Raw genomic sequence first — 26,411 nt, forward strand, 5'->3', positions numbered from 1 at the left:
CTTAGCCTTTTTTGTTTTTAATGGTGAGTACAAAATTCCAAAGCATCATGAACATTTAGGGTCAGTTAACAAGTTTATAAACTGAAATTAAGGTCTTTGAGTAAGATTTGTTAATACAAAAGTAGGCTACTTTTGGAAATCCTTGAGTAAGGAAAAGTCTGTTATGGTCTCTGGATAAAGTGCTTACTGTAAAGTTTTTATTCACATTTAAATGCAAATAAAAATTCTATAAAAGTTATTTTCAGAAAAGTATCAGTTAAATTTATCTTTCACTATAATTCAACTTCAGGTTTGGTTTTAATATACTACCATTAGTTTGAACATTGCCTATGATAGGGTCATACAGTAGGTACTCAATAAATATATCACAGAGCAAAGTAATTTAAAGAATCTCCCAATTCACATTATCATAGTATATAAAATAGCTCAAAAATAATTGGGAATTCCTGTAGAATTATCAGTGTGAGTCTGGGACAGTACCAATATGAACAGCTATTAAATAGTTGTTTCTAAGGTGGAGATCAAGTTTAAAAATATGGACAGATATGCATTTCTTGCGAATTATCAAAATTAATGGTGATAATTTGGAATGTAAATATAACAACTTTCAATGAATTTACTCACTAAAAAATGCTGAGGAAAATATTTAGTAGTTCATAATATTTACTATATTTAGCAGTCTAAATAAAATAAAGTAACATTCAGTCTCTTAAGATATTTTGAAATATTTGCATCACAAATCAAAACCAAGACAGATTACATAGTTCTTAAGAGAAAGGTATGCCTATGTGAGAAGGGGAAATAGTTAAAATTCAAGACAGTTTGTTTCATCCTGTGAGTGTAATAGTTTCAAAAGGCAGTGATGATTTACCTATCACTTTTATACTTAGCCTCAAGCTAGTTACTACTCTTAGCTTCATTGAGTTTTTTTCCAATTTTTTTAAAAATCTTTTTTAATTGTAGGTGGACACAATGCCTTTATTTTATTTTATTTATTTTTATGTGGTGCTGAGGATTGAACCCAGTGCTGAGCTTCATTGAAGATTCAGGAGAAGCCAAGTGTAGTGTCATTTAAGAATATGCACGCAATCCCCCATCCTCTTAGCCAAAAAAAAAGTATTGATTACACATAGAAAAGATTATTTTCTTTTCTATTTAATGCAGTGAATATGTAGTCAACATTATCATTGAACTAAACATCTGAAACTTGATACAATGAAACAAAATTAGTCATGTTAATGGTTACGATTCACTAAATACATCTGAGGTTGTAGAATATCAGGCTTATAGACATCTGAGAAGACATTGTCAGCACAGACATAAATCTCACACAAGGTATAATCAAGTTATTTTAAACAAATTATCAGACTCTCGGTAGTAACATCAACTTCATGAAGTAATGTTTTAGCAACAAACAGTGATGGTATGCAGAGGTAAAGCATGTCATTTTAAACATGATGCACTAAATAGAGCATAATGAGGTCAAAGCCTTTCTGTAGAAAGATAATTTAATTGACGTTCTTTCAAGCATAGTGTATAAACAGATCAAAATAGTTCTATTATAAGAAATAGTATTCAACAACATATCTCTAAATAAAAATATTTTTAAAAATCAGCTTTGATGAGATTGTTTATTATTTAAAGAATCTTCCTTTAGCGTGAAATATATATTTTCTGCTTTTCTACATCTTCCAACATAATCCCCACCAGTCTATTATTCCCTATCCCAGTCTATTATTAAGAAAGTAGTGCAAAACATTGTCTGCAGCAGTTTCAACTGAGCTAAAGTTGCCTACCAAGTTAGAGAAGTAAGATTCTCGCTGCCCAAATGGTTTCTTTCTCTAGAGGTATGTTCCCTCGATATACCAGGGAGATAGGTATAAAAGCCACTGTAAGAGTCTTGGGAATGCAGTTTTTAAGTATAGATTCTATGGTAAGTAGTGAAACATTTTTAAAGGCAACCCCCCAAGCAGTTTATTTTACAAAACAGGTTCTCATGCATTCATATTATCAAGAATTATTTTTTCATAAATGAATGTAATGAAACACTGGCATATCACTTAGCACACTGCATTCTCCTCTACATTTAAATTCACACTAACAAAATCATAGAATGCATTAAAGCATTTCAGGAACTTAATGAAAAATCAAATATTTTTTTTTCTGTGAGAACACTTGAGTATTAAATGTTTTTAGATGCACAAATACATAATTTGATACCAAAAGCAATATGGATTTCTTTTGCTTAGTATTTTTGACAATTGAATTGGGTTGCTAATTTACTAACTTTGGTAGATATAAAAATTCAGATAGGCAATCATTTATAAACCTGGCAGTATTTATGTTATATAGTCCCGGAGAGATTTTAAGTTCTTAGATGGAATGATAGAAGGTTTATAACTTTTCTTTACAGAATCTCAGATTCTCTTGAGGGGTTGAATGTGCCTGCACTCATTAGTTTAAAATCAGCCTAGTCATACCTAAGTAATTTGCACAGGAGTGAATGTCAGGATCTAAAGACAGGATTTACATTAGATTGAAGTGTGTCCTTTTCAATTCAGACTTTGGGATTTGCCCTTTCTTGAAATGTATAAAACATAGAAAAATGTAATGGATTACCTTTCAGATAAAAAATAGTCACATTTTTTATTTTTTATTTTTTTTCACATTTAAGAAAAACTTTAAATCTACATAAAATTTAAATGTTAATTTGATTTTAATCAGAGTTAAGCATTTTATCTAATATTCTGGTTCTTCTACTTGTAATTAGAGAAGTGTGTGTCTTCCAGTGTTATCACCCTTACATTTGTTCTTTCGGTATATTATATTATTATCCATAGCTAATAAGACTTTCACACAGTAGTAGTTAAACTGTTATCAAGTTGAGTCTGTACAATGGAAGTATATTTCCAAAGACATATGCCTTTGTACAATATTTACAAATTCTATCATGATAAAAAGGCAAAATAAATAAAAAGCAGATAGAAAGGAAATGCTGCAGAGGCTGAAGGCTTTTTCTTTTATCTTCCCAAACAGATGCTGGTCTCCTCAGTGCTGGGAGCTGGCTAGCCAAGATTGTTTTTCTTCCTTTTATATGGGCTATGAGAAGGATCTGGTTTCAGTTCTTGGTATTGCACCTGTTTAAACAGAGTTCAGAGAAAAACTGGTCAGGTGGCCACTTTCTGGCAAAGGAAGGAAAAGCAAAGCAATGAAAGACTATGCTGGGGGAGGGGGGTGGAATGCTCTAGAGCATTATGGGATCTGCAGCTGGGATGCACAAAACAATAAGAATGATAGAGCAGAAGTCAGAAAGGAAATCCTACCAAAAATTTCATGGAACCCTGATGTGAACTTTGGTAATGGGCTAGGGTCTTCACTGACCATAATACATGAAAAGCAAAACTATCTCAATCTGTTTTGAAGGACTGGATAATGGTTCTTTGCAGTTTACTGTCTGTTGCATACTGTCTTAATCTTCATCCAGCCCATTCTCATACATATCAAATGAAAAACTGAACTGAAACAGGAAAAAGTTATTAGCTACAACTCACCTTAAAGATTTTGATTAAAAAAAAAAAAACTTATTCTGAAAATAGTTGATGGTTTAATGGACTTTAACCTTGAAGGATTTCAAAGTATTTTAAAAATGTGCCCCATTCTTTAAAAAGTAGTCAGCTTCCTCCCCCTCAGTGATCTAAAATATGCATCTTTAAAACTCACTTAAATGTGCATACTCTAGAAATAAATTTTTTTGTCTTAAGTGTCTACTGACAAATTTTACTCTCATTTAATAGTCCTATTTTCTCCCATCAGGTCATGATGACAAACTCCAGCTGAACTTAGGTAAAGGAGGATTCTTCCTGACAACTCTGGTAGGTTTCTATAAAAAAAAAATATTTATTTTTTTAATTGTAGTTGGATACAATAACTTTATTTTATTTATTTATTTATTTATTTATTTATTTATTTATTTATTAATTATGTGGTGCTGAGGATCGAACAGGGCCTCTCAGTGCTAGGTGAGCGCTCTACTGCTGAGCCACAACTCCAGCCCCTCTGGTAGGTTCTTTATGCAGCATACTCTGATTTTCACACTCGCCATTCTTTGCTAAATTTTTCTTGGATAACACTCCAAGTTGACTAACGTCCTGACTGGGAAAATCTTCCACAGTCTTTATTAACTTTACCTGGCTTTTCTAAAACTTTGACATTGAAAGGATATAAAAGTTACAACTCAGTGCCACATTTCATCAAAGTAATAATTATACATACCACCTGTACATCTGAAGGGACTCTGGAAAGGAAGTCAAGTAGCTCATTGTTATCAATTGCACATGGACTCCGAAGTTTTTTTGTAAATTTATTGATGCCTAAAAAAATGATAGGTCAAACATAGAAATCTCCAAAGTTTGAAGTTATACAAAGCATTTGTCTGGCAAAAGTATTACAGTGATTTGAAGATCTTGCTTATATGCTACCCCTCAACCTTGACTGAATAAAGCAACCTATGTTGCTTTCCTGCTTCTCCCCTTTTCCCAACTTAGCTGCTGCTCTTTCTCTTTGCACATTTTGTTCCTTTTTAGCAAAAAAAGCTTTCTGTTTTGGACACAAATGGGCATAGCTATAAGGAATGATAAGGCTATGATGAAAATTGTCTTCCTGTATTTTTAGATTGAGATTGTTAAGGCAGGAAGTCTACTTGATTGGCTTTCCCCTTTTTAAAAGATATATCTTTTTTTGTGGGGAGGTTTTGCCCTTAAGCAAGCTAAATGCCTAGAAGACACATGACCTTGATTTTTTTCAAGCATTAGGAGAGGGATTGCTATCAGCTTTTTCTCAAAAAATAGTTGTACATGAAATCAACACACTGACAAAAACTGAAACAAACTAGATCATCTCAACTCTTCTTCATGAAGTTCATACAGAATGAACTGGAATCTTGACTTTGGTCTCTGTATTATCATGTAAGAACTTTCTTATATTTCTGGCTACCTACCATTGAAAGCATATTCTTGTTTTATTTCATTTGATGAAACAAGAGACCCAAGCACATTCTCTAAAATTACTTTTAAGACAGCTAGCCAGTGAGGCCCCATAGGTTACATAGCCAGATGTTGGCCATGACCTCCAGTTTCTAAGAACCTGGGAAAGTAGGTTGGGTTGGTGAGGGTGTTTAGTAGCAGAGATGGCTTGGCAAGTGTGACCCTATTAGGTTGTGTTAATAAGCTACCACACATGATAATGTACCTTGATTCCTTCAATAATAGAACATCTGCTTTAATATCAGAAAGGAACAACAGATGAGGGCTTGAATATACAATAGAAAATAAGAATATGGTGGAAATGCTTCATTCCTTGTATAGTATCATAACTGAATTTCTGTTAATTATAGTAATTAAGATAGGAAAAAATAATTGTCACCCACCCCATGTTTAAAAGTGATGGTAAGGGGTTGGAAGGCCTGCTAAAGATGGGCCAAAAAAGAATATGGAAATAGGAATCTTAAGAGTAGAGGCCTTGGCAACAGATTACTTTATTCCAGAATATTTCTTTTAAGGTCTTGAAAACAGAGAATAAAAAACTCCCTTTAATCTCTTTCCTTTCAGTGTAAACATGTTTTCTGAAGTTAAGATCCATTGGTGTTCTTTGCATTTTACTTTAGCAATCTTAGACGTATGTGTATGTAGGTAAGGACAAGTAGAGACTTACTCTGCCCCATCTTGTTTATATATGTCATTAATGTTGTAGTTGTATATGTTAGATCTTAAAGACTGAAAAGGGGATTTGTAAACCAAGAACTTTGTCACGAAAGAAGTGGGGGTGACACATTATAAAGAATGCTGAAATAAATTATCTCTTAAATGGAGCTAGGTATGTAGGAATTGTTAGCATGCAGCAAAATCATATTAAAATTTAGATTTAAAAATATCACCTTTCAAGTAGCTTTTTGTAGAAGCATTCTTGTTCATTATGTATAAAACAAGTATTTTTGTTCCTAAGAAGCCTATAAATGCCAACAACCCTTCTCCTGAATCTTAAAGGTGACCTCTTAAATAGCCATAAACAGTACCATGTTTACATACATTTCCACAGAATAATGTACCACAGCAAAAAAGCATATTGTCCTAAATGGATCATATGGATCAAAATGCTCCTGCTTGTGTGTAAGTGGTGAAAATAAATCATAACAATATCTAGACAAAGCTATACTTTGATATATGAAGAATCTGCACAACTACACCTTTATAGTCTGATAGAGCCTATGGTGCCAGATAAGAAAAATGCATTTTTCAGGTAGACCTAAATCTTTACACTGTTGTGATTTTTAACTGATCTGTCTCATTTCATCATAGAATAGCCACATGACCATAAATATAGTGAACTACTGAGAGTATAACTCATCCCTTAAAAATAGTTTATTCTTAACAGTTAAGACACTTAAAAAAAATTTTAAAAAGACTTTTTACTTACCCCAGACAAGGACAATGTATCATAGTGGAACGAAGTACAGGATGATTGTGAACACACAGAGGGCTACAATGGCCAGCCAGCATAAGAATAGAACAGTCCAGTTGAAAGTACTAAGTGAAAAATATAACACATCAGCAATCTGAGCACTTCACACCTTTTTCAAACAAAGATTAAAATAAATGTGATTTTGACTAATTTGGAACCTAATCAGTCTGCATTTTTCTCTGGAGTAGAAGCCAACTGTGGTAGGCTTATCAGAGGACACAGGTTACTCAAGATTTGCTCAATTCCATGAATATAGAAGCCCACTTGGATTGTAGTGGACAACTTCAGAGTCTAATCACTTGTACTCTTTGAAATCTATGTAATTCACTTATCAAAGAGGAACTAACATTCTATTACCTAACTCTTTAGCAAAAAGAGCTATTGTACTGTTTGTGTGACTCCACACATGGTAAAAAGATTCATTTTTCTCCTGCTAAAACTAATACCCAGCCTCCTTTTCTTTCTTTGTTTTTGTTTTGTTTTGTTTTTTAGGAGTGGAACTACCCTGGGCATTCTTCCCTCTACCAACCTTCACTCAGTTTTTCCCACATTGGGAATAAAATGTTTCTAGCAGTTGTCTATAGACACAGTTCTTATACTTTGATATAAACCCTCTAAATTTTAGAATTCTTACTCAGTTATGTTTCAAATGGAATTATAAATAAGGAAAGGGGGACAAAGCAATTAACCTTATAAAGCTTTACCTGCTATTATTGCCCTTCTCCTCAGGAATAGATAGGTAATTAAGAAATAACATCAGCATTGCCTGTTATTCTCCCTCTAGTACTTTGGGAGAGAATGGCACATGATGGATTTGTAGGATAAACTGTGAAAAGGGAATACAAACTGGAAAAGTATGCTTATAGTAGGCTGGGGTTAATGGGTCTGTAGTGTTGCTATACTGCTGGTGATTGATAACGTGGAGGACTTGGTCCCAGAGGGCTACAAGACAGTAAGTATTAACAGTAAGACATGATAAAAGCAGAAACAGGATCAATGAACAAGAGTAGGGGATGTTACAAAAAGTAAGGAAATGGGGAAATAATTTAGTGGAACAACAGGGAAAATGAAGACACACACACAAAAAAGATGATGTAGAACTTTTTTTAAAAGAGTGTAGAGAATCAAGGAAATGAAAGATGGAAAGATTCTATTTAAGGCTTTCTGTGTAGAAGTTCTGTGATGAATCTCAGATAACAAAATTATAGAATAAATAGAAATGCATTGAGCCTCTAGGTTAGGTATACATAAACATCACTATTTACAGATACACCATTGCATTTTTTTTTGAAATCTCTATAATGTTCAGTACCAAAGAGAAACTAACATATTGTGTCTACTGAGTCTAACAGTAGTTTCATGAAATGAGCCAAGAAGTAAAGAGATCTATATTCAAAGCCTGGATTCTGTTGTATGAGTCAACATCTCTAACCCTAGGTTATCTCCTTTAGAACATTAGGATAGCTTCTGTTATATCAAGAAAGATTGGTTGTGATGCAGCATATTTATGTGATTCAAGGTGATCAGAGATAATCAACTCCAGGAGTCTAAAGTGTGTCATTTCTTCCAGTGAGAAGGACTCCAAACACAATTCAGAAAATACAAAATTTATTTCTTCTAATTTCTTGGTAATGCATGTTATAGTCATTTGGAGTGGGGTTTGTCAGGGCAGTTTTGATCCAATGAAAGGTGAATACTAAGAAATTTTTTTCCTATACTATACCTCAGCTTAACACATAAGAGTTGTTCCTTAGCTTTATGTCTTTTAGCTTGCTTTTTTGTGTCTCCCTAGGTTCATTGTTACCTAAAATTGTTTGTTCTAGTAAACGATCCAAAGTTGGATAAGTTGATTCAAAATTGGATAAGTTGGCTGTCCTGTTTTCAATAACCCTTGGATTTTTGGCTTTTCTTTGTTTTTTCCTCTTATGGTCAGAGTGAGCATCCTGAGACTGTGTCAGTAGGTAAGGTTCATGCTTTACTTCCTTGATGGACACCTGTGCTTTCCTTGCTTCTGCCTGCTTGTGGAGAGAACAGAAGGCTTTCTTTCCTACGGCTCAGTTCAGAGCCATCCATCACACCACTCCATGTGTGAGGGCACTGGCACTTCGTTTGGAAAACCTTCCTTCTGGGCAGCCCCACTGAAGGACTCCCTGTGTTTTTCTTTCTCTTATTGGAAGGATAGATGGCAAAGAATCCTCACCACTGTAGCTAGTGGTAGGGAAAAAAGCTTGCCCTTTTCTGTTTCTACATTTTGCATTATGGAATCTAAATCTAGAATATGCTCTTCCCCAAAAAAGAGTTGCAATTCAAGAAAGTTCTGGAATGATTATTTAGTAACAAGACATGGTGTTTATAGAGATTTCATTTTGTGCTTAAAGATCACTTCTGAATCTGCTTTCTGGATGATGTTTTTAATCTTATGTGACCCCAGGGGAACTTTGCTTTTTTGGTATCCAAAATATTGTTTTACAGAAGATATAGCTCCTGTAAGACTTACTCAATCTTATGCCATATTCCTGTACCTCAGCACAGAAAATTCTACAAAGCCCAGGTTCCCCCAGAGCTGGTCCACCTCCAGACTCTGATCATATCCTTCAGCTAGCTATCATGTTCTCTGTTTGAGTCCTCCCACCATTCAGAGTTAAAAAAGCTTTCTTTCCCTCAGGTGTTCATTAGTCTGATCTCAGAGCTGATCCATGGTCTTCTGGTATAAATGAGAGGTTTCCATCACATTATCAGTATATGATGTACTCCGGAGAAAAGTAAAAAGAATGTCCCAAATTTAGGGCTACCAATGCCCCAAATTTAGGCCACACTATGCTTCAGTGGATAGGGTAGAGAGTACAGGGAACATTCTTAGAAATAGCACAGGGAGGAAGAAGGAGAGAGAAAAGGCGTGGGAGTGAGTCTTTTAAAGTCCAAGGCTGAATATTGTTTAGGGGTACATTTGCGAGCGAGAGAGAAAGGACCAATGAATGATTCACACCTTTTGTTTAAATAATTGACTCCTTTCAAATTCTGTGTATGTCCAAGGATCTAAATCTGCAGAATACTTTAGGTTATCAATAAAAAAGATTGATATTTAAACTAAGAAAACCAGGCTTATCCAGATACATTGTACCCCTTCTTGACTAGATCATTAGCAATCATTACACAGGCCAGTTTCATGTAGTTTATGAGGCCTTAGCATGGCTTCAACTCATAACCAATTACTGTAAATTCACCTTACCGGTTTTTTTTTTCCTAAGTAAACTTTTTTCGGGGGAGGGGGTATTGGTGATTGAACCTAGAGGCAATTTACTATAGAGCTACAACCCCAGGCCTTTTAAGTCCTTTTTAATTTTTAACCTTGAGACAGTCTCACTAAGCTGCCCAGGCTTACCTTGAACTTGAAATCCTTCTACCTCAGCCTCCCAAGTTGCTGGGACTATAGGCATGTACCACCACACCTGGCTAATTTTTAAAAATGTATTAGTAAATAAAATAATAAAACAATAAGATAAAGTAAGTTCCTTAATTTTATGTTAGCTCTCAATGAAGCTGTATAAAAAATTAAGATTCTAATATTTTTTTAAAAAAGAGAGAATTTTTTAATATTTATTTTTTAGTTTTCGGTGGACACAACATCTTTATTTTTATGCTGAGGATTGAACCCAGCGCCGCGAGCGCACTACTGCTTGAGCCACATCCCCAGCCCAAGATTCGAATTTTTAAGTATAAAAATTCTGCGATTTTTCTAGATGGCAAAAGTTTGTTTCATTGATAATTATGATCTCAGATATTTAAACTAAAATATCTGAGTTTAGGGCCGGGCATGGAGGCCTGTAATCCCAGTGACTTGGGAGGCTAAGTCAGGAGGATCTCAAGTTCAAGACAACCTCCCCAATTTAGTGAGGTCATAACCAACTTAGTGAGGCCCTGTCTCAAAATAAAAAAAATACAAAGGGCTGGGGATATGGTTCAGTGGTAAAGCACCTCTAGGTTCAATTCCTGAGGTGGGCGGGAGGAATAGAGTATAGGAATATTTCTGTAGGGTGCTATACATAATATTTTTTTTAAATATAGAGTAACTTGAAACTATAACTAGACCAATAATAAAATACAAGTGTATTCATTACCTGAAATCATCATTTAGCTTGATTTATTTTTTTCTATCATGATTGCATATTCCATTTAAGAACAAAGTCTTTCACTGTGAAAAATGTGCTAAAATTTAGGATGGTGTTATTTCTTCAAAGCTACAAGTATGACTTCTTTCCAACCAATATGTTCTAAATTTCAGGGAAGAAATTGACAGAACTTTCATAAAACCAAAGACTGGCAGAAACAAAGTAAATGATGATGAAACTGAGCAATAGATCACCCAGAAGGAGTATGTCCTGCCAAAATGAATGTGGCATTTCACCCTTCAAGAAATAAATGGATACCCTGTCCCACAGAAGGCCAGGGCTCACATGTCAGCATCACTCACTTCTTTATCCTTTCGCCAAAGGAAGCCACTTCATCTAGGATGTTCTGGATACTCACACATACCTCCTGGATGGCATAGATTTTATTTATAAATCCCTTTTTTTCACTGTCCTAAAATGCAATAAAAAAAGAAATTCTGTATGAATAAAATATATCCTTTAGTGCTTGAATTCTCTGCATTGTTCCTCATATTTAAAATTTAAATAAACTTTCTATACGTAGATGGATAATTGAAGCTTATGAAAATTTCAGGATATTAGGGACATGAGGAGGAAGAGTACCCAGCATCATAGACCTGTGCTGCTATGAAAATGGTTGTGACCCAGCAGACTTGAATTCTTTTGTTCTTAGGCTGATTAAAAGAGACATTGAGGGAGTTGGGGGATAGGGTGTGAAAGAGAGGACAGATCTCAATATTAGCAAACCTGGATTTTGCAGTGACTCAGAACCCATCAATATTCTACGTAGCAAATCCAGTTTTCTTGACCCTACCACCCATAGACCCATGTTTGGTTGTGGCTTCAGATAATTCAGCAGCAGAATATTCTGGGTACAAATGAAAACTGCAAAAAAATGACAAATAACTGAAATCCATTAAGTTGACACTTCCTAGATCAAATATACACTAAGCTTAATCACCCACTGAAAAGTAATACTCTTACTCAGTAGCATATACTATTAGTCAAGGTTCTGACTAAATCCCCTCTCCCTACCCCTCCCCCCCTTTTTTTATATAGTTCATCCTAAAACTTGTGCAGAATTTAAGCAAAGCTGGTGCACTCCAGGGAAGAGGTGGGTGGGGATTGAACACAAAGCACCCAGAAAGTGGTGTGAGCCTAAGGGAAATGTGCATATTTTGTAATTTTAAACCCAGAAGAAGAAATAGTGGTGGCCTTTCACGATTGAAAATTCTGCTTAGTAGCCTGGCATCACAGGCACTTGCCTAGGCTGTTTAGTGGAGACCATCCAACCCTGATTCCATGACTCCATTCCTCCATGCCAGCTTGAATATCTATGGAAATATAGATCCAATTTCATTACTTTAACTTCTTTTGAACACTTGCATACTATGCCAGAACACTTGAGACCTCATGTGGCAGTCAGTGCTTGCTGAAAGCAGCCAGGAAGCTAGAATAATAATGTCATGTTGCACATTTACATACTGACTTTCATTTCAGAAGAGTCTAAAGCACTTTACACTGTGAACACTTGGCCACGGCTGGCATCCTGCCACCCAGAAACCAAGGGCAAGTGAATCAAAGTTGTGTGTGTATCCTCCTAGGATATTGCAGTATACGTGGACCAAGGACATGAAGGCCAGTTTTACAATAACTTGATCTTTGGTAGATGTCAATTACTTGGAGCTTTCATTTTATATTTAATTACCATGGGAGGATTGTCTACATTATTTATCTTGCTTATGCCAAAACAGATTTTCAAACAATGAGGTAGATGAGACACACAAAACCCAAAACAGTATAGAAAGCAATTAGCTACTCAGCATTCCCCACTATCGTCAAAATTCACTTGTCATGATAGACTTGGATGCATCAACTGCTTATCTTCCCCCCCATTTAATAAAACAAAATGCATTAATTTTACCTATGTAATTGTACACTTTAGAATGAAATGAATAACCATTGGCTCTTTGTAGTTCCGTTCATAAACAACTACAAAGTTGGTCGGCATGATCCTCAGTGTTCTCATCTCAAGTATCAACTAAATTAACTTATGTCCATAAAGCAAAGTGCTCTTATAAGTGATTTATTCTAAATATAGCAAAGTCAGTTGGAGGGCAGGGTGGGGGAGTATATGATAGTGGTAGACTGCAATGCTTAGTATGTGCAAGGCCCTGGGTTCAATCCCCAGCACTACAAAAAGAAAATGAGTCAAAACCTGCTGATTGTACAATGAAAAGTCTGCTGAGAATAAGATTTATTCAAAATTATGTGAAAAATATTTTCTCACAACAATAAAATATATAATATTTAGGTATAACTTAAGATATATACAAAATCTATATGAAAATATGGATATATCATATTTGTATATTATAATACTGAATACTAAATTTTTTTCCTCCAGTTTGAATGCAATTTCAAGCAAATCCCAATTGTTTGAAGAGAATATGATGATATGTTTCTAAATTTTGTTGGGAATAATAAATAAGTACAGCCAAGAAATTTTTATAAAAGAGAAATAATGAAAAAGCATTTAATGGACCAGATACTTAAGTAATTAAAGTGAGATGTGGGCACATAGAGATTGATATATAATGTGTCACCATCATAAAGAGGGAAGTGTTATGTTACTGAGCAATTATGTCCACTATTTGAACAAAATTATATTAAATCCTACCTTCAATAGAGTCTCTAACCTATTTGAGATAACCCATATCTACTTCAATATTTACTTCAAATAGCTCCAAATACATTCTAGGTTAATTTTTGAAAGCTAAAAATAAATGATAAAAATATAATATAGGATGGGCTGGGGTTGTGGCTCAGTGGCAGAGTGCTTGCCTTGCACTGGCGAGGTACTGGATTCAATCCTCGGCACCACATAAAAATAAAAACAAAGATATTGTGTTGATGTATACCTAAAAAATTTTTTTTTTAAATAAGTAAATTATTTACTCACTTTGGAATACCAAAGAACTTTCTAAACATATAAGCTCTACTAGGAGATCACAAGGAAATATCTGATAGTGATAGTTACATAAAATCATATCAAGTCATCATAAATTTGGAAGGCTAGAGCTAGGCATATAGTTCAGTGGTCTGGTGTATGCTTAGCATGTATAAGTTCCTAGTTCAATCTGCAACACCACCCAAAATTTTAAAGTCTTAAGTAGGAAAAAATTTGAAAGAATATGACAAGTGATGGGATGATGTTTCCAACGTATTCAGTAAACATCTGAAAATGTTTCATTGAAGTTTTGTTTATAATGCCAAAAAGAAAAATCAATAATATATTGGTTGGAATTAATTATGAAATCAAAAGCATTATTATTTAATGAAAACAAAAATGCTTATGATCTAATAGAAATAAAAAGTAGGAAGTAAATGTGATATAATTTTTTTTTTTTTTGGTACTGGAGATTGAATGGGGAGTGCTTAAACAATGAGCCACATCCTCAGCCCTTTTTGTTTTTTGAGACAGGGTCTTGCTAAGTTGCTTAGGGCATCAATAAGTTGGTGAGGCTGGTTTTGAACCTGTGATCCTCCTGCCTCAGCCTCCCAAGCTGCTGAAATTATAGGCATGGGTCACCACACCTGGCAATATAATCCTATTTTTTAAATGGCTGTTACGGGAAAAATGAAAGGAATGTGTCAAAATATTCAGATAATGGAAGTTTATCTTCTTTGTGCCTTCCTATAATGATTCAAAGCCTGCAAGTTATTTTTTTTCCTTTATAATCAGAATATTATCCTGATTTTCTCCAATATTATTGAAGGAACTTAGAAGAAATAAATTAATTAGAAATTACTGAGCATGGTTTTACTGTGGTATTTTAATGTGTTTTTCTATTTTTATAAGTAATTTGGGGAGAGAAGTATAAGTCAGTGGTCATTAAGCACTGCAAAGTGATTTTTAAAGAGTTCATTCAGTCCCCTCAACCATCCTACAATATATTTTTCTTCACAGAAGAGGAAACTGAGGCTCAGGGAAAATGACAGCTTGGATTGGGACTGCAACTGGCTAACTTCAGTCTATTCTTCAAACCATAACATACTATGTGACTATTTTATCCAGGAAGTTTTTATTTTCTCCCTAGAACCCCAGTATGATAAACAAAAAGAAAGGATTTGAAAATGTTCAGAAACTTTTTAGATAGCACCATCTACCCTTGATACTCATCACACAGATAAAATCCAGAAACTAGATTCAAAGGTGGAAAGTGAACAGCATCAGATTATATGCTAACAGGATGCACAAATACTAAATATGGAAACTTCATTAGTAGGATGTGTCATGTTAAGGTATCTCCAAAGACTATTTTTAGTAGATACTTTAAAACCTAACTGTTGATATATGATTATTTGTTAATATTCTTTAAAAATCAGATCACTCTTCGTTGTATTTGTTTCTCCTGTACTCTCAGCCCACTGCCACTCCTTGTCTGGCCACCAAAAGACAAAAATAAGATGGTCTCTCTGTAATGCTGGCAAAGTTTTGGAATGTTGGCAAATGCTTTCAGGTAAAAAATTGTATTTTAAAATCTTTCATCAATTTCTATATTCCTCCACTGTGGTCTCTAACCAATGAAGTAATTACTCTTTATATACAGTATATGACCCAAAACTGCAATGGGTAATGGAATTGCTCTGTGTTACATTCCACTACTTCATACTTTTTTTCCCTAATGTTCAGTACTTTATTAGTTGAGAATAAATTGGTACATTTCTTTTATTGTTGTTTTTGCCTTCCTTTATAAACTGGCTTGGATGAAAGAAATATCACAGGGTAGTCAATCATCCAAAGGCTTGGTAGTGACACTGGTTTCTTTAAAAAATGTATTATTAATATTACTTTTGAAGATGTAAAAAAATTACCCATAAAAACAGCTATAACTATAAATCTAAGATCATGTGAGATTTCTATTGCACAACTACTTTAATTCTGTACATTTTTAAGAAGCTTATTAGACTTTAAATAGTCCATAAAACATCAATAAAAACAAAATTTAAATTAGTGATTTTCTAATATTTGCCCATTTTATTACTATTACATATCACAGAAAGTTAAGCTACATTCTGTCAAAGAAGTAGCTACTTTATAGCTACTTCTTTGAGATTTTTAGGAAAATCTAAAGACCTAAGCAATTAATAGGAATACCTTACTTATTTGGAAAATCCTGTCCATTGACTTCTAAGCCAAAATGACAGATGTCCCCTCCCCTCTTTCATTGATTCCGTTCTGAATGGGACCAAGAAGCCAAAGTAATAGGCATCTGGGATGTGTATTCTGGGACTGACTCATGCTGAGCTGCATCCTGCCTCGGCCATTAAAGCATTTAAGGGCCCTGCCAAATGGTCATTGTCAACCTGTTGACATCATAGAAAGTGAATCTGTTGAAAGCCTGGGCTGTATTGCTTACTTAGTGGGTATGTAGAATATGTTTGTTCCAAATATCACTATTATAAAATTATTTTTTTTCACTTTCCAGGCTTGAGAGAGTGTCTTCAGAGTGAAAGGGAGGAGCTATTCGATTTTATGCCAGCATAACAAACATAAAATAGAACAGTACTAGCAAACCAAGGCATATGGTCACATTATTTCCTGGGGGATGTATTCAAATTTGAGATACTTCTACCCCAAAGAGCTAATCTTGATCATTAATTTTGCTTCTTTAAATCTTTGCTATATAAAAGGTTATAAGGTTGTTATTTGCTGAGACATAATTAGTTTACCAATAACTACAGCTCTGTGGATAAGTATAGCTTCACAGAACATGAAGTCCAGAATTGTGCTTAGAGTGTTTGTTTTCTATTATTTATTTTCTATGCTAAATATAGCTTTGGTCCACCACTTTTTCTAGTTTATCAGTAAAATGCCACTCAGTTCTACACATCTAACCTATGGAAAATATATTAGATATGACATATAGATTAGATGAAGAAGTGATCAAATATTTTCTCTGTGCCAATATGCTTTCTTTTTCAGATATAGGAAACTACATTTCAGCCCAGTATCTAGAATACTGAAATTCTCACAGAGAGCAACTTGGCAACTCAGAGCCCCTTGGCTACTGAATCTTATCTAAGTGTCTTACTCAGTTCTTACTATATCAAATCTTATCCAGTTTACTTGGTGCCTTGGCTCTTCTCCCTATACTATCCTTAAAAAATAGGAGAGTTCCATTGAGATACTGGATTCTGAAAGATATGTATGGTTAAGAGGCTAGATGGACACCATTTAACAAGACAGTATATATTTTTTCTTAAAACAGTATTCAAAAACATCTGTATTTCAGGGTTATAAGAAGAACTAAATTAAATGAAATGCTACATATAAAGTTTCTAGAATAATTTCTAGTACAAATAAACTATGAATATAATTCTTTAGTTTTTTTAAAAAAGAATTGAAATTATTTTTATTCATTTTGGCTTATATTAAAAACAAATTTTGGAAACATTAGAGGAAATTTCCAACTATATGAAGCCTTTTATTACATGTTTAGTTTTGCTCTAAATGATCCAGTGTTGATCTGCCAGATTCAACTTTAGACAGTAATGATAGATTCTTCATGTTACATAGAGAATCCCTTCTTTACCTTCTTACTTAGCAGATATTTTTGTTTTTGTTGTTTTCCTTCCAGAATAAGTATTTTCCTGATCTTAGTTTTTTTCCCTAACTCTGTTGCAAAGTAGCCTTATGTTTTTCAGTGCTTATTTTCTGCAGTGCAGTTTATAATAGCCTTGCTGCACATTTACACTTAACCTTAAAAATGATTGTAAAATTACAAGAATTTAAATAGAAATATCACCTGGACTGAACAGTTTTTAAAAAGTCTTGTTTTGGGAGTGGGGGGGTGGTAATTGGGGATGGAATCCAGGGATACATTACTACTGAGCTACATACCTAGTTCTTATTTTTTGAGATAGGGTCTAACTTATTGAGGGTCTTGCCAAAGTTCCTGAGGCTGGCCTCAAATTTGAGATCCTCCTGCCTCAGCCTTCCAAGTCACTGAGATTACAGGGATGTGGCACCACGCCTTGCCAAAAGTAATTGTTTTTAAATAACAGCTGGCACTCTGTTATGATGAGAGCCAGAAAGGAAAGGATAGAGAAAAAAAGAAAAGGAGGAAAGATAGGACAAAAGAGGAGAAAGAAAGAGGCCAAAGGGAAAGAGAGAGAAAGGGAAAGAATGAAAATTTGGAGAAGACACACTTGGTCAGACAGGAGAATGAGGATTCCAGGAGAGGTTGGAGTGAATTTGAGCAGGGAAGGACAGATACCTTGGATCAGAAACAAAAGCAAAACAAATACTTCCTAACCATGTTAGCTTCTAATTAAACAAAAATTATTACCTGTGAAAGACTGTATGTAAAATACTTATTTTTTTCTAGTAAATGCAAATAAACTTTACAGAAGGCCTGCACAGGGGTGCAGATATACCTGTTGTCTGGGGAGAGTTCCCTGAAGCCAAGTATTTTAGACACCCTCATCATATAGGACCTAAGGAAGGTGCAAATATCTCTAGTCCTAAGGATTTAAGAAAACTCATTCTAACTGTCCTGCAAGTATTTGACAACTCTTAAAAGATGGGGACTATACATTGGTCTCGAAACCTTTGACTCAGTCTCCTTGCCAGCAGTCAGGAAGTACAACTCCTAGAGAAGGGCCTTGTAGATGATCTGTCCAGGCTTTTGTCCCAGGAGAAGCTCTGCTTTCTGATGCACTCCAAGTGAAAGGACCAAGAGTCTGACTCCAGGCTAACCTTGATAAAAGACACACAGAAGCTCTGAGGCTGCTGTTCCTAAGTAACCAAGGAGAAACATAAATAACAAAAGCTACTATCACCCAGAAATGCTAGGATAAGAATTTGTGGGATAAGAATCTTGTGTGAAAGCACAAGATTACAGTGGCCAGGGACAAGTCATTGTCTGTACTTAGACCTCATTTGGAAAAATAAAAATAAAAAGATTAAGTAAGGTGGGTCCTAAAATCCCTTCAGGTTAGATTTTGCCATGTTACCCAATAAGATAGTAAGGCTATGGAATAACCTCTGTCCCTCAGAGTCATTTGAAAGATTTCAAGACACTGCTGGTAGGTTATCCTGCGGTTTCTATAGGTGCAGTCATAGAAATGTGGAGATTGTTTCTGAACCCTAATAGCAAATGTTGGGATAGGTTTTCTTTATTACAACTTCTAATGAAAAAATTGTAAATGCCTATGTTTGTTTTTAAAAGCCTCTTCTAAAGTGTTTCATTTTCAAATGTGTGTTTAAATGTGTTTTAAGTTCAGATGCAGAGCTAAGAGAACATTTGAGAGGGTAGAGAAGGTAGTTCTAGATAAGCATAATCTTATTTAGAAGATGATTAAATTTCTAAATAATTGGCTCTATTTCTGAGTGGTTCAAATACTGCCACTCATTTCCTTAGCTACATGGTTTTGAGCAATTTATTTGACTTCTTCATCTGTAAAACTGGAGAAATAAAGGAAGATACCTTGTGATCATTAAAAAAATTATCTAAAGCATTTACCACAAACATCTGGAACATAAGTACTCAGTAAATTAATCATCAATATTATCAATAACTTGAAGAAACTGAAAAAGGAAATAGTCTAACCTTTAAATGTTAATTTTTATTAAATTTTAATAAAGACGACAGAATTTTCTCCCTTCTTATTTATAATTCTGGAATATTATTTTATGTTTATATGTCGTCATATGTGTCTCATATCATCCTTACAACAGTTACCCAAGGTGACCTGAGTTATTCTCATTTCCTGCTTGAGGAAACTGAAGGCCTATTATCTAAAGTCCCACACTTCTACCGTAATTTGTGCTCACACGACTTTGGTAGCTCCAGTTATATTTTTATAAGTTTTTATGTTTACATATTTTTACCTGAGATTTGAAAACTGGCATCTGAGTAGAAAGAGACCATCTGTTTACAATAGTCCTCACCCACTAAAAGTTGTATGTCCTCTTCATGCCTTTTGTCATACTCATGTAAGACACATGCCATTATCATGTATATCATGTGATTTTTATCTGTCAGTGCTTATGCAAGCAAAACATTCCATTAGAATCAGAGTTTTGTTCCTCAACAAGCCTCATGGCTGAACCAGGGCCGAATTCTCTAATCTTAAACAGTACAAGCTCTATAGCCAATCTACTTTCTAGTGCAGTTTTTGTTTGTTTTTGTGGGGCTGGTTATCAAGCCCAGGGCCTCACACATGCTAAGCAAGCACTGTACCACTGAGCCATACCCCTTGGCCATTAGTGCAGTTTTTAATCAAAAAAAGAAGCTTTCTAATATATAACAAAAGGACATATACACAATGGGTGGAACTTGTGTAAAAACGAAAAGGTTTTCTTAGATTTTATTTAAAAATCATCATTTACCTTTTTAGGACTCTATGCTTCATAAAACACTTTTATCTTTCTATTTGAGATGTCAGGGGCAAGTGTTTCCTCCATTTTACACATAAGGAAACTGAGGCTTGGAAAAGCTAAGATGTTACTAGTTAAAAAGAGTTCCCAGCACCATAATCCATGTCTCATGAGTGAAAAGGGACTTCTTTTAGGTCACTGTCAAAAAGCCATCAAGTCACACATGATATTTTTTTTACTACATTGTTTTAGATATTTAAGCTTGACTCTTCCCAAAAACTAATCTTGAGTCATAATCAAATTGTGTGAGAAAGGAGTCATATTAGTATTATAAAAACAATGTTCTTTGTGATATCTCCAAAACTGAGTAAGAATTACTTTGTGAAATCCGGAGGCTATTTTTCTTTACAAATATTTTACAAGACAAATTTGTACCTTTCTAAAAAGGCACATCTGTTATAAATTATAGAAAGAGAGAGAATCACCATCCTTTCTCCCATCTGAGCTTAAAAGAGATTTGTTGACATATTCTAAGGCCGGCATAGACAAAACAGCACAGGAAAGAGGAGGCGGTCAGCAGGACCAGGGTTTGGCTTTGTTTAAACTAATTCCACATGCCCCATGAACCATTAGCTGTTTTTTATTTCCTGCTCTAAAGATCTGTAGTGAAAATAATCTGGGATAAGGAAAAGCTGCGCTTATTTTTTTTTTTTCCCCAACAAGATGCTGTGTTAGCAAATAGAACATATGAGCCACCTTCAGCAAACCAAGGTCTTTAATAATCCATTTTTCAAACACTACTGGTATTTCCTTTCCAAACAAAGATGGACTGTGACTGGAATCAATTTCATCATTTGTATGGTTACAATTGCCAAGTTTCTGGAAATAATCGCCATTTAAATACTGGATAATATTTTTTATATGAAACCAACAACAGTTTTATTGCTATTTAATTTCCATGATTTGTTTGCCTGTTGTAAGTTTTCAGTGTTCTGAGAACATGATGTTTGGGGATAGGGAGAAGTCTTAAAAACAAATCAGGAAAAAAGCAATGTTGAAGTTGTGTTAATGGCCCGACTTGAATCGACCAAACAAGGGAAATGAACATTAGGAAAAATTTTCCTTCACCATTTTGGGCTTTTCACTCTCAGTTTTCCTATAAAAGGCACAATAATAATAATAACATCACCCACCATTTTCATTTGGACATAATGTGAAAAATCAAGAACAGGGCTGTGAACTCAATTGTCCTCCTTAAAAAGATAATAGGGTTCTTCAGTGAAATTCGACAAAACAAAGGTAATGTCAGTAAATAAGGGGCTTGGCAAATCTGGAAGGAAGTAAGCCATCTTTCTCTATTGATGCCATATGTAGCACATACCTGTATAAGAACTTCATGCTCTACGGGATACTGCTGATATATGGAGCAGGCCTATCTTCTCAACTCCTTCCTTACTGCAGACTAAATCACTAAATCAGGCTCATTCTGAGGTCAACATGGAAGAAAACACCTAAGGCCCACTTTATAATTGTAGCATTGTTGAGAACTTACTTATATGGATGATGGTCTCTGTCTGTCAATAAACTTGGGGGTGGGTCAGGGTGAAGAGTGGGAAAAGGCAAGATAAAGATGGTTATCAACTTGAAAGAGTTTCAAAATATTACACCATAGATAGCTATCGCTTTAATAGGATAAAATAAGTCCTTAGAAATGGTGGTTTACTTATCTGCATTTAAAATTCCTGTATGTAAAATAAAAGTAGAATGGACATGAATTGAGGCCATTATGTACTTTCCTGGGCTTGTCCTAATCAGGTTGATGTGAACCTGAATCCTGATGTATTTTACAAAGTATGTGACCCGTGTAAATTACTTAACCTTTCAGATACTCAGTCTTTCCACTAGTAAGTTAGAGACAGTGTCTAGTAGTGTTGACAAATTGTGTACAACAGATGCATTCGTAGATATTACTTAAAGACTAGTTCAACAGAAATGGTTATGTACATCTACCTATAATCCCACTATTTGGGAGGCTGAGGCAGGAGGATTGCAAGTTCAAGACCAGTCTAGGCAACTTAATGAGACTCTGTCTCAAAAATTACAAAGTATTGAGGATGTAGCTCAGTGGTACAGCACTTGCCTAGCATGTTGTAAGGCTCTGGGTTCAATCCCCAGTACCAACAAAATAGACACACACACACACACATACACACACACACACACACACACTCATTTCCTTCCACCCAGTAACTGTCTTTTTTCCCAAAAGGTAATATTTTCTTATTTTGAGTTCTTTCTTCCTTTTCCTGGAATTTATGTTGAGAATCCTACTTATCAGATAATTCATTTTATTCATATCACCTACTCATTTGAGCAGTATTCTGTTTAGCTAAACCTCTTAACAAGTACTTATTGAATAAATGAATATAAACTAAATATCAGACACTGTTATAGGTTCTACAGGATATAGTGATATGCAAGATAGCACCAAACACATAAGTAAACAAACAAGAAAAATAGCAGGAAGTTAAAAGTTCAGTGAGCCACTGGACAAAGGTACATATTCTAGAGAAGGACCCAGTGGTCAGAGTGGGCTGCTCCAAAGATGAACTCTGTAGTTGAAAAGTAGGTGTTTATGTCAGGAAAACAATAACTCCTTTCGGTCTTTCAAATGGAATTTAATGCAGGGAAGTGGCTACACAGGTGATGGAAAAATTGAGAATCAAATAGAGTGTGGCAGATTTTGGCAATGCAGGAAGCCATTGTCAGAGGGAGGTAATGCTACTTACTGGAGTCTAGGTACTAGACCACATGGCCTGACCATGTGACAGGAGCCAAGCCATGGAAGTCTTGGCAGTATTTGAGATTATGGAGGATCTGTCTGTTGGGAAGGTGAACCACAGACTCAGCCACTTAGACACTATTAGAAAATGCCCCAGAAGCAAAGATAAATATGGGGAATTGGGAAAATTGTCCTCATTTTTCTCCTTCTTCCTTTCTTCCAATCTTCTTTTATTGAATTGAAGATGAGGACAGAAAGAGCATGCTTGAGAAAAGGTAGATGAAGAGTTGTATTTGGACAATGAAAAAGTGTGAGGTGCCTATTGGATATCCAGGAGGTAATAGCAATAGGTGGAAGGATGTTTGAGTCAGGGTAGGAGATACTGATTTGAAAGTTCTTGGTATTCAGAAGGTCCTTAATGTCAAAAAAGAAGGAGTCACCCAGGTAGGGAATGTGGACAGAGAGCACCAAAACAGCTCTGGGCCCAGCAAAACTTAACTATTGAGCAGATAGGTAGGAACTAGCAGAGGAGACTGAAAAAGACTGAAGTGGGAGAAAAATTAGAAGGCACTATGAAAGTCAAAATAAAGGAAGTATTTGAAAGAGAGAAGGATAAACTCTCAAACTCTGAGAATTCAATAAAGACAAGAGAAAAATGCCAGTGGATTTGGCAAATGGATATGTGACCTTAAGGAGCAATTTCAGCTCAGTCGCTGGGATAGAAGCTGTGGATGGATTTAGCAGAGTGCAATTGCAAAGTGGACACACTCACTGTAGACACCTCTCAAAAATTTTGCTGTGAAGGGTTGCTATATAATGGGGAGAGAGCTGGAATATATGTGTGTGGAATCAAGAGGCTTTTTTAAAGATAAATACTACAGCCTTATAACTCCAATCAAGATTTGTAGCTTAATAATATTCCTAGGTGATTCATATGCACATTAAAATTTGCAAAGAGATATCCTAGAGTATATTTACTTGTTTTTGAATGACCAAGCAGCACAGAGGAAAAGGATGTTGCAGAAAATGAGGGCCAATGGCACTGCAGTTTGCAAAGAGATGAGACAAAGGGAGAGGCAAGGATACCTTTTCCCCAGTGACCAAAGGGAAAAAAGAGTAGTGAAGATAAAGGAGGTCTCAGCATTGGTGTTAGGAAGATGCAAAGACCTGAGTGTTCTAATCGCTTCTGTTTTTCTCTGTGATGCAGGAGGCCAAATCATTAGCCAAAAATGAACAGGACAGAGGCTGCTAGAGACATCAAGTGTGAAACTGTTCACTGGGGAATGCCATTTTTCCTCTCAGTGCTGTTCCCAGGACCTGTGGGGGTGATTTATACCAGTGCTGCATTGCCATATTCACTATTGATTTTGCATTTCAGACCCTTCCACTACCTTAATAATATTAAGAGTTTTCTCTATCTTTCTTGTCTAGTCTTTTATTTAACCCCCTTTTACAAAGCTTATTGTACTGTTGAAAAGTCTAAATCAACATGGTATTCAATAGCCAACAATTGCTCTTAAATGGAAAGAGAAGACCTTTTTTTTTTTTTTTTTTTTTTGATGAAGACTACCTTTGAACTAAGACTACCTGCCTCTCCTGGCCCTCCCTGCCCCAGCAGAATGGTGAACCAGCCTGCGCCAGGTCTGAAATCTAGCAGGTACCATCAAAGAGTGAGAAAATATGCTTTTTTTTCTCCTCTCCAGTTCCTGCTTTTTATTGCTGGCTCTTGATTTTTTTGGCAGTACTAAGGATTGAACCCAGGGTTTCTCTACCATTGGGCTACATCCCCAGTCCTTTTTGTTTTTCTTTTGAGGCAGAGTCTCATTAAGTTGTCCAGGCTGGCCTTGAACTAGTGATCCTCCTGCTTCAGCCTCATGACTCACTGGAATTACAGGCATGTACCACAGTACTTAGCCTGGCTCTTGATTTCTGAGAACAAAAACAGTTCTTTGCTAAGTAACTGGATAAACAATCTAGAACTTGACCAGGTCACTGGTGATTTAAATTTGTTCCACTTTGCTGGTATGGTAGCAGAAAATTTCCACCATCACCAGAATGATATTGCCTATCTGGGAATTTATTTGCTTCTGTTCTGAAGGGTCATTTTTGACTTCTGGAAATATTCACATGCCACTAATCATAACAAAGGGGAAAAGGGTTACACATGGTCCCCTACAAACTGTTCTAGGTTTAGTAAAGCATATTGTCCTTGCCCTGGGTTCTTCAAATAAATAAATACCACTCAATTATATGTACTGAGTGAACCTTTTACTCCATTCTTGTTTATGCAGGAGATTCTATCATCAAATGAGAATAAATTGTTTTCTATGCATCTGGAAAGAGTTGGTGAGAGAAAAGGCCATACACACAGGTGGTGACGCAAACTAAGTTTTAAAGCCATGCCTTATACAGAGCACAGCTCATAAAAGTCTTCGTGGCAACTGTAACTCACACTCCTCTCCTCCTGTGACCCCCATCTTCCCTACTAACACTCCACTCCCAGATGTTTCAGAAGGGAATTTGAAATAGGTATGTCACCATTTGGGAACCTCTATTTTAAAAAAAAATCAAACACTGAGTTCTGAATCACAATTAAATATGAGCAACTCTAGCCAGGGAAACACACACACACACACCCATACACACACACACACACCACACAAATTGCAGGGGAACTTGACCAATATAAAATCAAGTACCAGTATTAATGAGAAAACCTTCAATAGGAAAGCATTGGGAAATATTGCCACTGCAAGAGGGAGTGATTCTACTTCCAGTTCTTTTCTTGGAGTTTGTATTCTAGGACGACAAAAGAAAATATTTTTGGTATAATTTGTAGAGCTAAAGAAATCCCTGTATACTTGGAGCAATTTAAGATTGTTTTGCGTCTAATATGGTAGATTAATCCCAAATATGTAAAATGTTTAGCCCACTGTCTGATTTATAATAAGTTCCAAAAATGTTCCTTATTACCATTTTATTATTATTAATTATTTTTGTTACTATAATTATCATTAAGTGCTGGAAGATAGATGACAATAAATATTGACTTTTCCTACCTGATTTTTGATGTGTTTATGATATCAGATGAACACAAATGTTTAAATGCCTCTGTTTATGAATGCTTCCTGATTGTAAGCACTAAAGTTACAACAATCTGCTCTTCCTCAAACACACTGTGTAGAGTTGATAGAAATTATTTTGAACCTTCTGGTTTGTGTGACTTTTTGGCACATCTACCAGTATTATGAATTAGATATTTTATCTGAGCCAAACTGCTGCTATGCAGGAATACAAATAGAAGTAGCATTTTCCAGACAAATACATAGCCGGGGAAACAAAGACAGCATTATAAATTAACATTTAATTTTTCATTATTCACTTTATTACTCTAAATGTCAAAATTGTCCTTCCAATTTCTGATTCTTATTTCCCCTCCTTTCTGAGAAGCATTTAAATACTTTTCTTTAGCCAACAGGCACTTATTTATTCTTTTAACTTCAGAGAGATAATTGGCACAATTCAATTAAGAACACAAAGTCACTGATACCAGGTAGTGTCACTCTTGTAAGGTCAT

The 26,411-nt window shown here is 35.2% G+C and overlaps 1 protein-coding gene across 1 annotated transcript in view; it reads right to left on the bottom strand.

Moving 5' to 3' along the window:
• Positions 1–2,697: 2,697 nt before the first annotated feature.
• Mctp1 (multiple C2 and transmembrane domain containing 1) overlaps positions 2,698–26,411 on the bottom strand; it is a 526,481-nt gene continuing 502,767 nt past the window's right edge. The window contains exons 20-23 of the mRNA XM_058573996.1: positions 10,988–11,097; positions 6,472–6,581; positions 4,273–4,294; positions 2,698–3,137 (exon numbers count right to left, since the gene is read on the bottom strand). Coding sequence (XP_058429979.1) covers positions 6,491–6,581; positions 10,988–11,097 — 201 coding nt within the window. The 3' untranslated portion in view covers positions 2,698–3,137; positions 4,273–4,294; positions 6,472–6,490. The remainder of the gene's footprint in view (positions 3,138–4,272; positions 4,295–6,471; positions 6,582–10,987; positions 11,098–26,411) is intronic.

This window comes from Marmota monax, unplaced genomic scaffold (genome assembly GCF_021218885.2).
Source record: "Marmota monax isolate L192 unplaced genomic scaffold, Marmota_monax_Labrador192_F-V1.1 WCK01_AAM20220418_F8-fsc00018, whole genome shotgun sequence".
NCBI classification, from domain to species: Eukaryota; Metazoa; Chordata; class Mammalia; order Rodentia; family Sciuridae; genus Marmota; species Marmota monax.